Genomic DNA, 16,346 nt, shown 5'->3' with positions numbered 1-16,346 from the left:
ATTAATTATCCCTGTAATTAGTAAACTAACAATGTAAATGGTAGAATAACAAAAACACACTCAAATATCCAAACAAGAACACATGGACTCTGCACTCAAACTCTCTGTTATTGTCTGCACCCATTTATTTATTATCATCACCTTCCCCCAAATTGCATTTCTTTTCTATATTTATTCAAAAATTTCAAAACAAGAAATTAAAAAATAATTAATTTAAAAATGCATTTATTAAGTCTGCCAACTTTCCTCCTCCCCTTCCTCCTTATATAGCGCCTTAATTTCCTCCCATTTCCTCCATCCTCCTTCTCTACTTTCCATCTTCCTCCCTATATCATATACACACACACACACGCGTATACACACAGTACATACACTTTGTTCTGTGCTGGTTTATTACATGTTTTAGCTAATAAACCAAACCAACATTGTTATTACAGAACAGATCTACACATAAACATATTATACAGTTAGTGTTTCTTGATTTTACAGATGGAGAGGCTTGTGAGATTATGCTTAATGGGCCCTTTGTTTTTACTAGCTGGGCTTGTTCCTTTAGTCATGGGAGGCCATAACTATGGAGATGCCTTAAGTAAAAGCATTCTCTTCTTTGAAGCTCAAAGATCTGGTTATCTCCCCAGTACTCAAAGAATCAAATGGAGGGGGCATTCTGGCCTTAATGATGGCAAAAGTGTTGGTGTAAGCGGAATTAATTATTTATTTGACGAGATATTTATTTATTAAATATTTATTTATCGAGATTTTACGATATATGTTTGATGTTGCAGGTGAATTTGGTGGGAGGGTATTATGATGCAGGGGACAATGTGAAATTTGGATTACCCATGGCATTTACAGTGACAATGATGTCTTGGAGTGTTTTAGAGTATGGTAAACAATTGGCTTCTAGTGGTGAACTTGGACATGCCATGGATGCTATTAAGTGGGGAACTGACTATCTTATCAAAGCTCATCCTGAACCTCATGTCTTCTATGGGGAGGTACTATTTCTACTTTGTTGATTTCGATTTTTCAATTTTTCGTTATCTTAGTTTTCGGTTCCATTCTTGCTCATTCATAAAATTGAAAATATCACTCTCAGTTGTATCACTTTACTACTGGTCTACCACTACAAACCTATTAATTTTATACAATACTTAGTACATAATCATTGTTTTTTAGGTTAATAATTCCGTCAGAACAGAACAAATTTAATGTCACTATACTACAATTAGTATAATGATTATAGTGTATATTTTATTATGTCACTTTGGATTTATGTTACTAATTTTTATCTAAAGTATTTTGTAACAATTTTTACATTGTAAATAGGTCGGAGATGGTAACACTGATCACTACTGCTGGCAAAGACCGGAGGACATGACAACATCTCGGCAAGCATACAGGATTGACCCGAGTAGACCCGGGTCGGATCTCGCCGGAGAGACTGCAGCCGCTATGGCAGCTGCCTCCATGGTGTTCCGCCGTTACAATCCTTCATATGCCAACACATTGCTATCACATGCTTATCAGGTTTGTTCAATGTTGTGTAAAATAAATTTGTAACATATGCGCATGTTAGCAAATGAATGGTAAAGTGCGCAGGGGACAGTGTAGGTTAGTAAGACAGTTGAAGTTAATAAGGCAGTTAGGATTGTCTCTACTTTGTGTCAGGGTCGGTGGTGCCAGTGTGAGTTAGCAGTGGCGCAGTATCCAATGCAGGGTACAATAAATGGGGGACCATAGGTTTAGGCGCACGTTAACTCAGTTAGTACAGTATAATTGAATAAAACTTAGATTAATTGAATAAATTAAATTTAAGCATGCTCTTAAGTCTTAATTATGTTTTGTTAATGTCTAAGTAATTATGCATATTTAAGAAATTATAACTAGTACAACTTTTAAGCTTATATTAGAGGCATGAAGAAGCATCATTAGGACAAGGTGATTTGTAGTTTAAACCCTTTGGTCCAAGTGAAGTTCTAGATGGGCCACCACAAAATTAGTTAACCACAAAATCTTTAATAAAGTAAAAGTAGGTCAAAGCATGAGTGTGGCTTTTGACCCTCTCCCTTTCACATGGAATCACAATTCACCGCTCTTCTTTTTTGTCTCTTCAATTACATGTTTGTGTTGCAAATTGGAATATTTTTCTGCTTCTTCCAAGGGTAAAATTTTGAAAAATTAATATTTAATAAATAATTTTAACTAGTAATTAAAATAATCATTTCCGTTGATCGAGATTTATTACTATTATTCTGTCCATTTATAATTATTCAGAATTAAGTTGACACATAGCTCCTAAGTTATGAAATTAAAGGAAAAATTATTGTATTGTCCAGTTTTTTAATTTTTCAAAGAAATTAATTTAATCTAAATTTGTTATTAATTATATGCTCATTAAAGTGGATATATTTTATTATAGGGCTTTGTGGTTTGTTTTAGAAGATAGATATTTGTTTTTTATTGGGACCATGAAGAAGCATGTATCATGGGCTAATGGGCCATCCGGATCTAGAGTACATCAACCAAATCTCAACCGTTAACTTTAATGGATCCATAAGCCACGGACATAAGTAAATGGGCCCTTATTTTGTTTTGTCACGGCCTCACGGGGTATTAAGTGTCGGTAGTCACATGCATGATGCAACTACACATTTAAATCACCAACCATTCTAGTTCTAGTTTAATATTTACAATTCCGACCTCTTCTATTAATTTAAATTAATTATACATTTTTTTTTTGTTTTTCAGCTGTTTGATTTTGCAGACAAATACAGGGGTAAATATGACAGCAGCATTACTGTTGCTCAGAAATACTATCGTTCTGTCAGTGGTTATGCTGTAAGTAACTTTAAAATTTAATCATTTCACTTATTTAAATTATTTTTGGAATGCTTCGAAAATCTTTTTTTTTCGGAAATAAGATAAATTTACTTTTTTCGTGAGATAAGTACTTATTTTCCGAAAATAAGATTGTATTGCACATTTTGAACTTATTTGTTACTACTTGGTTGTGTTTATTAGGATGAATTATTGTGGGGAGCAGCCTGGTTGTACAAGGCAACAAACAATCAGTATTACTTGAACTATCTTGGGAAAAATGGTGATGCTCTTGGTGGGACTGGCTGGGCCATGACTGAATTTGGTTGGGATGTTAAATATGCTGGTGTCCAAACTCTTGTTGCTAAGGTACTACTACTTATATTTCACTTTATTATATTTTATTATTATGTTAATTGTCGGATTTTTAACAATCTGGGATTTGAAAGACTAAATATCATAGAAATTATTGTTATTGGCCTTTACTACATCCCGCTGAATATAGATATTGTAGTAGTATGTTGATCTTTCTTATGGAAGTTGAATAAAAACAGGGTTGTTTGATTATCAATGTGATTCCGGAAAGTATTCATATTAGTATAGAAGGTTCTTTATTTTTGCTAATTAAGTTGCTGATTATTTACTTCTTGTAGGTCCTAATGAGCGGAAAAGCTGGACAGCATGCATCAGTTTTTGGAAAATACCAAGAGAAGGCAGAGTTTTTCATGTGTTCGTGCCTTGGAAAGGGCAGCCGCAATGTGCAGAAGACTCCAGGAGGCCTAATTTTCCGACAGAGATGGAACAACTTGCAGTTTGTTACAAGTGCTTCCTTCCTCATGACTGTCTACTCTGATTATTTGACCTCTGCTAGGAAAACTCTCAAGTGTGCTTCTGGAAATGTCCAACCATCTCAAATGCTATCATTTGCCCAATCTCAGGTATTTAATTATATACTGATTATCATTTACCAGCACAACAAGTCTCATAGCTGGCTATGTAGTTTACTGAAATTGCTTAATATCTGTGTATTAGGTGGACTATATTCTTGGAGACAATCCAAGAGCCACAAGTTACATGGTTGGTTATGGAAACAATTACCCGAAGCAAGTTCATCATCGTGGGTCCTCAATTGTTTCAATTAAGGTTAACCCTTCATTTGTTACTTGTCGAGGAGGCTATGCAACATGGTTTAGTAGGAAGGGAAGTGATCCAAATCTCCTTGTTGGTGCCATTGTTGGAGGACCTGATGCCTATGATAATTTTGCTGATGAAAGAGATAATTATGAGCAGACAGAGCCTGCTACATACAACAATGCTCCTCTACTTGGACTATTGGCTAGGCTACATGCTGGACACAGTGGATACAATCAGTTGCTTCCAGGTATAAGATCCTTTTCGCATATTTGCAAGATAAATACTTTGGTACGATAAAAAAAGCCATATTCTTTCCTCTGGGAACCTCTTATGCAGTATCATTTCCTTGTGCAGTAAATCTTCCATCTCCTAGACCTATTGCCGTTAGACCTAAGCCAGCTCCAAGACATTATAAACCTAAGACAGCTCCGAAGTACAAACCAACTCCTGCTCCAGGTTAGCTTTTGCTTTTTCTCAAACTGCTTTAGTTGTGTATTATGGGAATGGCCTACTATAATAGCATCATGGTTTTTCTTTTCTGCAGTGTCATCTTCCAAACAAATTGCTATTGTGCAAAAGATGACCACTTCATGGGTTTCTGGAGGAAAAACGTACTACAGATACTCCACAGTAGTGACTAACAAATCTGGTAAAACACTGAGAAATCTCAGGATTTCTGTATCAAAGCTCTATGGTCCTCTATGGGGTCTTGCAAAGTATGGAAATTTTTATGTGCTTCCGGCATGGATCAAGTCTTTGGCTCCTGGAAAAAGCATTGAGTTTGTGTATATTCACTCTGCTTCACCAGCATCTGTCTCTGTTTCAAGCTACACTTTGGCCTAAAAGAGGAAGAATACGGGGACATAACAAAGAAAAGGTTCATAATCATACTATTTTCGGGGTTACGTAAGAACTGTGAAAATATATAAATACACAAGATGCAGTCCAGGAAGATCTTTCTTTTTGTGTGCAACTTGGGCAGGATATTAGATCAAGTTAAATTTAAACATTGGAGAGAGGAAGGAGTGAAGAGAGGATTAAAATATGAGTGCTCATCCTCTTTCTCATCCAATTTACTTATGTTACATATATATTTAAAGACTGGGTGGAGTGACAGTTGAGAAGTTGAAGAATTTCTCAACAGAGTGCCAAGGTTTCTTTTTAAGATAGTGTGTAGGGGTTACTTCTTTTTTCTGATTTCCCCTTGATGTTTTCTTCAGATTGTGATGTTGTAACCTTTGCAACATTTGTGTGTTTGCAATATGAATATATATTTTATGAATGTCATTGCATCTGTTACTTTGGATTTTATAGTACATTTGCACTTGCAAGTAGAAGCTCAGTGATTAAATGAAATATAAATATATTTAAACTTGTATCATTACTCTATAATTAAGAAAAACAAAGCAATGACATTCTGTGTACTGCAAATGCAATGTTTATATCGGCTTGGAATATTTATACAATACTTGAACTAGTTCAGCGAATCCAGGTATTGCAGGCAAATATCTCAATTCAACCAAATGTCTTGATATAAATATGATTATACGAGTAAAAATGTAACCATAACTGAACTTCAGAGGGAAAAAAACTCTAAGAAATATCAAATGCTCGCGTTTCTTCATAAAAGTAGCTTTGAAAACGCTTAATTTGCAATCACTTCAAACCATTTCCCATCTTATACAATCTCAACTCAAATGGCCACGTGATACGCAGAAGATAATTTGCAATCACTATAAACTATACAATTTCAAATCAAATGGCCTCAAAATGTAGAAAATTTCCACTTGAGACGCTTGAGGCCAATGTGCATGGTAAGGCCAATACTGAAGTTTTAAACATCTCACCATATACTAAAAACAAAAATAAAATAGTTGACGGATGACGAATGGTAGTGAACACTTAATAAACATCTGTTTCCATACATTGTTGCTTTAGTGTTTTAAATAATAAATAATTAGCTTGATTCTCAATTGGTAATACAACTTCAAATCATACAACTTATAATTTAATATAGTTACTGGACATGGAACAAGGGATCTGTACAGTCTGTACTCGGACAGTAACCAATAGATGTAAACATTGTGCCATGGGAAGAGGCATAACATTGTGCCATGGGAAGAGGCATTACTTCTTCTTGTACATGTTGTCAATGATACTCTGCAACAGGAAATCCCATCTCAGTTTCAAGCACGAAAGAAATATTTACAAAATCAGTAATATAATCCAATTTATGCACAAATGATTTATAGGAGAGGCTTCTTTGAGTCTCACTTGGGAATGTACGTTACCCTGCTTATAGTTTAAACACATAATTACTGATTATCCTAGGCTGAATAAAGAACATGCAGGAATATCACGTAAATTATGTGTGTAATTCTTGGCATGGTATATACTACAATTTGTTTACACGTCTCCAGAATAGATTTAGCTTGCATAATTCTTATCCGGAAAACATGCCACAAAAATTTAGTTATTGTGCAATTACTAAGGTAGCTTATTTAAAAAGTATTATAAGTTTATCCTGTTTATAATTCCTCTTTTCTTCAAGTAAATGTTCTTAGACAAGGCCATATCCTACTTGAAAGGTAAGCAACTATGGACACTTCCAGAGTTCCATCCAAGTCCAGGTAACATAGGTAACTAATTACATTTTTCTAACATTCTGTATGTATCATTCGAGCTGCTTAATGACCTTTTGAACCTCAAGGTTTGCACCAATATACCCATCTGCCCATGTGGTTTCAAAGTGTTCCTTTTTACAGTAACACTTTGAAACCACACGGGAAGATGGGTATTGTTGGACCTTGGACTACAAGAAGAAAAGCCCAAGAAGACTTAATTGTAATAATTATGTAATATTTAGGTAGAAGCCCAATGGGCCCATTTTGTAAAGGAAAAGCCCCCTTGGGACTTCTTATAAATACAGAGCCACTAGCTCATTTGTAGAAATTGGACAATTAAATAAAGTACGAATTTCCTTAAATAATAGTCTCGTATATTCGAAAAATATTCGGGCACATCAGGTATATTGGTGTAAACCTTAAGTTCAAAAGGTCATTAAGCCTATATATATATAGCAAATTCTAAACAACAGTTTTACAAGTTTGCTAACAAGCCTCAAAAGTCTTACCATGTCTACTCACTATAACTGAGAATTCATGGGTATCTGTACATTTCAAATACTTGTTCAAAATAGCAAGTGATTTCAAGTACATAACATTTCAAAATTTTGGGAATTATAAACAAAGCTACCTGATAGTATTTAAGCATCTGCGGCCTTTTCTTCTTATAAGTAGGAGTAATAAGGTCGCGATCCATGTCAAATGGGAGAGGGTCAATGTGGACAGCCCTAATGAATTCAAATCCTTTCAGCTGCCAAGAGAATAAAGATTATGAATGATAAATATTTTATTTCAGTTTGTGCTTTTTAAGAAATTAGACAAACAAACATAAACAATTGGATGGTACCAATAAGTTTAACATGTAAATTAATACAGAAAAAGTGAACCTTTTTTTCTTTCCCGATTTTTGAAAGCTCTCCAAGTATGTATTCTTTCACTTTCTCATTTTGACATTGGGAATGAAAATCCCCGGACACACCATTTTCTTTACACCAGTGCTCAATAGCTTGCATATTTGGGTTCACCACAGCAACAAGGAAAGACTCAAAGCTATTTCCGTATACCCATATCTGAATCAAGAAAGAAGATTCAAGTCACAACAGCGAGCACAATTATGAGCAACAAAAAATACAAATTACAAATCTCTTAACAAATTTCTACAAAATACAACTGGGTTTATACAACGCCATGTCAAACTAAATTTCTGCTCAAGGGAAGGAAATAGCAGCAATGCACAAGTTCAAAAGATACTGGCGTAAAAAACTAAAATTCTAGGCAGCAGAAGAATTATCTAAATTCGTTAAAAAAAGACAGTTCAAACCTTGTCTCTTCTTCTGGCTAATTCTGGAGAACTTGAAGAATTAAAAAAAATCAAATACGGAAGAATACATTCTATAGAGTTGAGCAAGTTGTGCACTTAGTTAGTTAGTTATGCCTCAAGGGACTGAAAACAAGTGAGGTTAGTTTCATAATATCAAATCTTGTGCTCATGGCAGTCCAGAGATCCTCAGGCCAACACAAGGAACCAAGGGCAAATACTCATAAATGTTCTCTTTTAGATTAAATCGTTCAGACTAAAAGCACGCCAATTGTTTATGTACATAGCTGTGTATCTCTATTTTAAAGTCTATAGAAACGACATAACAGACGGGTTTATTTCCTAGATCACCCTTTCATCATACAATTCCGACAATTAAAAATATTGAAAAATGGCATAATACCAAGGATGATATACTTCGCTGATTGTTGCATAAAAGTTCGTCACACTTGAATATGCTATACTCGTAAAGTGGATGAAGAGATGTTTTTAAAAATAACTGCAGAGCACATACCGAGTCAATGTCAGCAACAAGACCATATATATTTTCCAAATTTTCTACTGCTACATACTCTCCTTGTGCAAGCTTAAAAATGTTTTTCTTGCGGTCGATTATTTTCATAGCTCCATTGGGTTGCCACTCACCAATATCCCCTGTAATATAACCTTGTTAGAATCTGAGTTCATGGCTAAATGTGCATGCATTGCTGTAAGGAATCCAAATTAAGTTTTGATGGAAATTATAGCATACCTGTATGAAACCACCCATCAACCAAAACCTCTTTCGTGAGGTCTTCACGTTTGTAATATCCTGAAAACAAGGTGTCCCCTTGTATGCATATCTCTCCGCGTGGAGTAGCTGAAAGGGCGTCATAACCCATTTCAGGGACAGATTCTAGACGTGCAATGACATTAGGTACGGGAGGGCCCACTGTACCCAGCATAGTCTGCTCATTTGGTATTGAGACAAATGATCCCGCACAAGTTTCTGTGAGGCCTGCAGCACAATTAAGAGAAACAGAAAATGATCATCAATAAGTAACAAAGACGCACATTCCCCATATTTTACATGTCAATAGATAACAGAATTAAAAATGCCAGCGTATATCACAATCAGAAATAACATCAGATACAATAATATTCATCTGTAACACTTTATTTAAATATGCTGGAGAATTAACAGAAACAACCATAAAGTCAAGTTTCATTCTTGCAAACACCTATTACTAGAAAATAGTTATATACTCATCCCACCACCTGCCTCGGTAGAAGATATGATTATAGCAGTACATGTAAATCATGAAGGCAGGAAGCAGAATACTTTTACTGAACAATTGTCTGTATTGATAGAAGCTCTTCGGTTGTTTAGGTTATTACCTACAAACAAGGTGCTACACTAACACTCATGTAGCAAAGAGTCTAGGGTGAACAGATAAACCGATAGAATAATTTTTTTTATTGAGAAGTGAAAGATAACATATTGATTAGAAGGTTCTTCACTTTCCACCAATTACCTCATGTCCTGGACCCATATTAGGCGAAAATTATAAAATATGTGGTGTCCTAGAAAGACAAGATACCTTTTTACCTTTGCATAAAACAAGGAGAAAGGTATTCATTTGATAAAAAAAGGAGTCATTTTAATAATATATTTACTAATCAGTAACATACTTATTCAAGAGCGGACAATAATGCCATGTGGGTAACTATATCCTAATATTCTACCTACATACTACTAAAATGGTTTAATTAGACTGTATCAATTGGCTGATCTATGTCAGAAACATTTGCACTTCAATATTTTTTTTGATTAAATTTAAACCTCTAACTGGTAAAATAAACTGTTATACTCATACCAACTTTCAAATATTTATCTAGCATACCACACATGCACCTGCATAAGAACCTAACCCCATAGCTAAGTAAGTTCACATAAATGTAATAATATGATCAAAAATACCGAAGTGCACATCACAAAAGCAGCTCGGCAGATAATAAATAAAAAATTAGACTTTCAGCTGATGCTTTGACTGCAACTGCAAAGCTCACTCAAATTGACCAGAGCATAACAGACATAGACTTATAATTCTATATTTATGATAATTTTATAGTATAATTCTATATTATAAGTATTATACAATAAAAACATGAGAATCAAGAAAAATTCAACAATGGTGAATACCACATACCATATCCTTGAAGGACATGACAGCAGGTCACCACTTTAAGATAACCTTCTACATGGCTTGCAAGGGGTGCTGCCCCAGATAAAATAAGCCTCACCCTACCTCCCAAACCTTGCTTAACCTGGAAAAGGAGAAATTGATGAGCTCTTATGTGGATATGCTTGATTAAACAAGAAACGTTGAGTTCTCCCTACCTTACTAAATACAACTTTATCACAAAGCGGAGCTGCCTCATCATGTTTCTTCCCCTTGTTCATGCCACGTAATTTGCTTCAAAATTTTCCAGAATCAAAGGCCAATTAATAAAAATATGATAAACTAATATAATTATAAATTAGTTCATGTTATTATGAATATCATTATCAGGAGCAACACAGACTTAACTCTGACTTAAAAAAGGAACTAATCTGGGAAACTTAAGAAACAGTTGAATCTCAATATATTAGTATTTTTAGTTTCAGTCCAAACATTAAATATAGTTTGAGACTATACGTAGGTATATATCCTAAATAAAGACACTATCTTTTTTGAACCTCAAAAATTAAATATTTTGATAAATTAATGAAATCTACCATTCCTAAGGATATTAATTTTTAGGGGTTTAACTGTATATTTTATATGCTATAAGTAGCATCTTATCTGATGTTCAGACATATTCTAGGATATTAATATTTTGCAGGGGGTAACAATGATGTTGTCTAAATAATGATAGTGACATTCTGAAAGAGGGTTTAGCTTGAAGCGTCAATGATTGTATGCAAATAATGATCTGACTTACTATGAGTACGCAACATTAAACAGCACATTCTTCAGGAAACCGCCTGCAGATATCTTCTGCGTCAGACCTACAGTTGCACATGTAGTTACAACTATTAATCACATCTATTAACCACATTAGCACCAAATCAGAAAACATCAAGAAGGATATCAGCTATTCTGGGTACACTAAACTTAAGAACCATAATCTGTAATTTCTGATGAATAAACAGGTCTTAGGTGGCATTCACATTTTTTTTATATTACAAATAACAAGTAGACAACAAAAACTATAGCCGATTTCAATCACACCGTAAAATTACTTTGATTAAAATTCCCTAAATATTAAAATCATACCTGAATAGATTCTATCTAAAACTCGAGGAACAGCACACAAGACAGTTGGCTTTAAAACTCCAATGTCTTCAACTAACAATTTGACATCCTGAGGATGTAAAAATAGCTCATATGTTAATATTAAGTCAAAACTCATATATGAGGAATATAACGTGGAGCCACCTTACCCCACGCCAGAATCCTATTTGAGCCCCATGACTGATAAAGCACTCTTCTATTATCCGGTCAAATATATGTGCCAGAGGAAGATATGAGAGATAAACGTCCTTCTCTGTCAACTGCCCAATATTTATAGACGGGAAAATGAACAGAGAGCTAATTTAAAAAACGGAGATCATAAAGAAGAAAAAAGAGAATATAAGTAGTGCATATTTACCGGTTCATTCACACCCTGTAGGAAGCGATTTACTGCAGCTATAATAGTAACAATGCAGTTGTTGGAAATTAAGACACCCTTGGGGTCACCTGTAGTTCCACTGGTATACATTATTGTACATATGTCAGTTTTCTCTTTTACTGGAAGCTCAAAGTGTTTGTCATCTCCCTGCACAAAAAAGCAGAGTTAATGTTTCATATGCACATTAATTTGTAATTAGACACCTGATATCGTAGGTTCACATTAGATACTTCTAATTACCACACAGAAATAAAAGATGCAAAAAAATAATATATATATAAGTGTGTGTGTGTGTGTATTCTCATTGGCAGAGGCTTGTAAAAGCAATAACTACAAATTTACGAAATATAGATCTTCTTATAGATGATTGGTATTTTGTTTACTGGTATGCATTTAAAAATATATATAAAAAACTCACATTTGAACAGCAAGAAATCAGCTACTTGACTGACAATTTCAAAATTTAACACTAACCAATTTTCCTATAGAGAAATTAATTAACACGACTTTGATGCAGCAAACAATTACTCTTTTAACATAAGCTTCACAAATATGTAAAGTACAATTTAAAACTAAAGTAGAACTTACCAACAGTAAGAATTCATCCCAAGAATATGCTGTCACGCCTAGCTTCTTAGATTCTTCCTTTTGTTCAGGAGTAACCTTTCCAAAGCTTACGATTGCTACAAAGTAGTGTCAGATAATAAAGTTAGGGTTCTGCATGCAGTCGAAGGAAATATTTAATTATCTGCAACTTACTTTTTATGTACTCTGTTGTCTTGGGAAATGTTTTAAACACCTGAAAAGACAAGCAGGTGTGGAGTAAATATAAATCCCAGCATAAGGAATTAAGGAAAATCATCACTAGCACCATTTATAGTCCAAAACACTAGTGCTCTACCACCAAGAATTAGGAATAAGATGAGTGATATGTGAACTTATCGACTGTATAACATGAGAACAGTAAGAACTGGCATCTGAAGATATTACTGTAAGGTCAGATCCAACATATTTCAAAAAACCTTGAAAGAATTGTATACCTCTGGAATCTTTTTTTCTTCTGCGAACACAATTGAAACCTCAGCGTGACAAATGACAAATTCAACAGCATCAGCACCTACACCAAGGTAATGAAATTATTATAAGTTCTTCTCATGTGCAAAACTTTACAAGTTATTTAACCTTTTTTGATTAGGTAGAGAATGGTAAAAGTTCTTTCGTTTAATTATGTTAAACTTTGAATGCTACAAAAATAGGAATCAATAGCAGATTCTAATTCCAAAACTATGCAATTGATGCAAATATTCAAACTATCGGGTTTAACGGAAAATTATTATGTAATGAGGTGTTTATTTTGGTTGTGTAATAAAAAAGGCAGATCATTGTGAGCAGTACATACTTACCTAAGGTGTCGTATAAAGGAACACAACGTAACCCATGAGCATTACAAGCCTGCATGCATTTTTTTGTGTCAGGATAAATCACAGAGCATATAGTATCTTACAAATATATTACATCATGCTAACATACATGAAAGAGAGGGCGACAAGAAATAAATATGAAGTAAGTTGAAACAATCATATACAAATATAACAACCAATCTTGGTAGCAAAATATAAGAAATAGGACATATGATGTAGTTGCTTAAGTAATTGTCAGGACTCGGCTTTTTACCAGTACTGATTAATCATTAGTGATTACTGATAGTAGTTACTAATACTGTTATTTCTGTAAGATTATTGGGTGCAATTTAATCCATTGGCGGACCCGGGATTTCCGCACAGGATTGGTCCATATATAGATTATGGTCAAAATTAGGAAGAGATATATTTAAAAATTAAAATACTAACGAAGAGACATAGGAGGAAAATGGGCGAGAAGTAAGAGATCGAGGCTCCATTTGTGTTTATGTAGGGTGCCGTGACTAACCTAAGGCTACTACTCTATTTAATATCTATAGAAGACAGACAGGTTGGTTGGTAATTACATAATTATGCATTTTATGCTACACATATACATGTATTACCATCTTGGCTATTGCACTTTCTAACCAAAGTCAGCTATTAAGCAAAAAATTATTGGGAAACATCTCGGCAAACTAATATAAACCAAAAATGAACAGGGAACTCCCAGAATATATTAATATACTACTTTACAACTTAAAAATCAGCCTTTTGAAGTACGCTATCTTGTAAAAAATGATCAAAAGTCAAAATCATCACAAGAAAATGGTCTGAAGGATAATATTTGCATAATGAGAAGGATACATAATGCAAATAATAGCAAATTTAAGTCAAGCCGAACTATTATTATATCTTAAGGAGATGATAAAAAAAGAAATACCTCCATGCTTATAACCCATCCTTCAGAATTGGCACCATATATACCACATCTTCCTCCCTGGAATCCGCATGAAAAATATTTAAGAAATACAAAAGTGCTGGTGTTACCCAAAATTAATAATAAGTATTGACATAAAGAGAAGCAAAGGAACACTAAGAGGGAGATCCTGAAGAAGATCTTCCAAAAGTAGTAACCACTAACTGATAATATTATGTACAATAAAGACAATAATTACAAATATAATACATAGATTAGATGACATTATGTGCTGTGCACTTGAGATTAACATTTTGTATTTTTATCAAGGAAAAACGATTCTTCAGGCAGCAAGCTGCTATATGTACGATGCATTATAATGAACTACAAACCCGCAAAATTATAATCACTTACTTGTTCAACACCACAGCTTCGAATAGCATTCCCAAGTTTGATCACCAAGTCGTATACTTGTTTGTACGTCAACCACACATAATCTCCATGCTTCATGTAAAAAAAACAAACCAACCTTCAGTTGAACTAAATTCAAAAAATAAAGCGGAATTTCAATCTTGTAGCTTTATTAACACAAATATACCTTCCCATCCACCACCTCACGGTGACCAAGCATCTGATTATGTGGATACTTTTCTACAGACATACTGCAACATTAACATCTAATCACTCACCAAAATTTCAAAGGTAATTCAAACTTCAAACTAAAAAAAAGTCAAACACAATCCTCTAAATCACAAACACATACACAATCACATTTGTTCTGCCTACACCCTAATACGCAAATAAATCCTGCGCAAATCATATATCCCTAACAAAACTAACTAGCTACATTAAACAGTACTAATATAAATGCACACGTGACACCACAACTAGTCTACACTTAAATTTGCACAATATATGCAAAATAAAGTGCAGAGCAATTGTTCTCACGCTAAAACTGTTCTCGAAATCTCGAATCACGAGCCTAAACAACAAAAATTATAAAAACAGAAAATAAACAATTTAAAAAAATACCGAAAAATGTCCCAGCAGCTATCCATGCCAGGAATAGGCGGCTCAACACCAAGGGTGCTCCGATAAACCGGTCCCATAGCCGGTTTACCATTGGCAGACGGCTTAGCCGGTTCAACTTCTTCAATATATCTCTTAATCGGCATCGTAAGTTGCAATAAAATTGTGGTGAGAAAGTAGTTGAGTTGTGGTTGTTAAGAAAAAAAACTAATGTACAGGAAGAGGAGAGTTCAATTTATTTGACTTGGAGACAAAAATATGGAGACACAAGATGTGTTGTATGTAGAGGACTTTTATTTTTGGCGTCAGCCACGGACAGAACTACTTGCTTTTATTTTATTCGTGTTGACGATTAGATTTTGTTAATATATTGGAGTTAAATGTCAAATTTAATTTATGTGGATTTATTATTTGTACGATTGATTGGGATGTGACGTACCTTATCTATTTGTTGCAACATTAAAATTCTTATACTAATAATTAATTTGATTTCATTTTATAGTTGACAAATTTTTGTTTGGATTATTTTTATATTTTAAGTTCAGTTAAATTTTTTTAAAATAATAGGCTTTAAATCGAGAAAAAATATATTATTTTAATAATTTAAGTAAATATGTATGACGTTTATTATTTTGGGACTAGACACAAAATATTATATGAACGAGTATTTATTTTATCAAATATTAATTTATCGAGATTCAATTATATGTACTTTACGAATATTTAGTTAATGGTTAATGAGTTCGTTTAACGGAAATCCTAATTTCAATATCTTATATTAGTGTTTGAGTTATTAATTTTGATGATCCAATGTGCATATCATTCTCTTTTAGCCGGATAAATCATATTCTTCTCCACCTTCCAAATTTTATTTTTTTTCCAATTCGTATATTTTTCATTCTCTTGCCCACCACAATTCTTACGGCCTTTTACTTAACTTTTGTCTGAAAGTATGAAGTTGAATTTTAATATTTTTATTTAGTCACGTAGATTTAATTTTGCTTGCAAAAATCGGAAAGAATCTTCAATTGAAAATTGAAAATATTGATATAAATATTTAAAAAGTTTAGGTAAAATTTGGATATGATTCAATTTGCGTCGACGTCAAAATATTAACAGTCAACGACTCGACGGCCAACGCCCCGTTAAAGCGAACCACTTGGATTGGATAAACAGCAACAATGAACCAATTACAATTTTTTTCCTTTCTAAAGTAAACTTTCAAGATTGAGATGCAGCAAGTTGTATTCTATTTCTGGCTTTCTAGAGTATGATGGACAGTCACACGTCACTCTGAATGATTATTTTTTGTTAAAATTAATTAAATAATTTCGAAACAAGTTCCAGATAACGCATAGAAGGATAAAATATAATAGTATATATTACTCCCACCATTTCAATATATC

The 16,346-nt window shown here is 33.7% G+C and overlaps 2 protein-coding genes across 2 annotated transcripts; one reads left to right on the top strand and one right to left on the bottom strand.

The window, feature by feature from the left end:
• The first annotated feature begins 292 nt into the window (after positions 1-292).
• On the top strand, positions 293-5,236 carry LOC141677029 (endoglucanase 6-like). The gene is made up of 9 exons (XM_074482760.1): positions 293-696; positions 786-998; positions 1,330-1,530; positions 2,752-2,841; positions 3,025-3,189; positions 3,474-3,758; positions 3,853-4,201; positions 4,309-4,410; positions 4,499-5,236. Exons 1-9 carry the CDS (start codon positions 490-492, stop codon positions 4,795-4,797), a joined length of 1,911 nt encoding a protein of 636 aa, XP_074338861.1. The 5' UTR covers positions 293-489; the 3' UTR covers positions 4,798-5,236.
• A 598-nt stretch (positions 5,237-5,834) lies between these two features.
• LOC141677460 (long chain acyl-CoA synthetase 4-like) lies at positions 5,835-15,209 on the bottom strand. Its single transcript, XM_074483402.1, has 19 exons — positions 14,944-15,209; positions 14,510-14,573; positions 14,326-14,415; positions 13,936-13,992; positions 12,996-13,044; positions 12,633-12,709; positions 12,352-12,391; positions 12,181-12,275; positions 11,572-11,739; positions 11,363-11,473; positions 11,196-11,283; positions 10,861-10,927; positions 10,277-10,352; positions 10,086-10,203; positions 8,648-8,893; positions 8,411-8,550; positions 7,466-7,648; positions 7,210-7,329; positions 5,835-6,114 (listed from the first exon to the last, which is right to left on the bottom strand). Exons 1-19 carry the CDS (start codon positions 15,084-15,086, stop codon positions 6,082-6,084), a joined length of 1,965 nt encoding a protein of 654 aa, XP_074339503.1. The 5' UTR covers positions 15,087-15,209; the 3' UTR covers positions 5,835-6,081.
• Between the last annotated feature and the right edge of the window lie 1,137 nt (positions 15,210-16,346).

The sequence above is a fragment of the Apium graveolens genome, chromosome 8, assembly GCF_009905375.1.
Source record: "Apium graveolens cultivar Ventura chromosome 8, ASM990537v1, whole genome shotgun sequence".
In the NCBI taxonomy this organism is placed as follows: domain Eukaryota; kingdom Viridiplantae; phylum Streptophyta; class Magnoliopsida; order Apiales; family Apiaceae; genus Apium; species Apium graveolens.
This window is presented reverse-complemented; position numbering and strand designations above follow the sequence as displayed.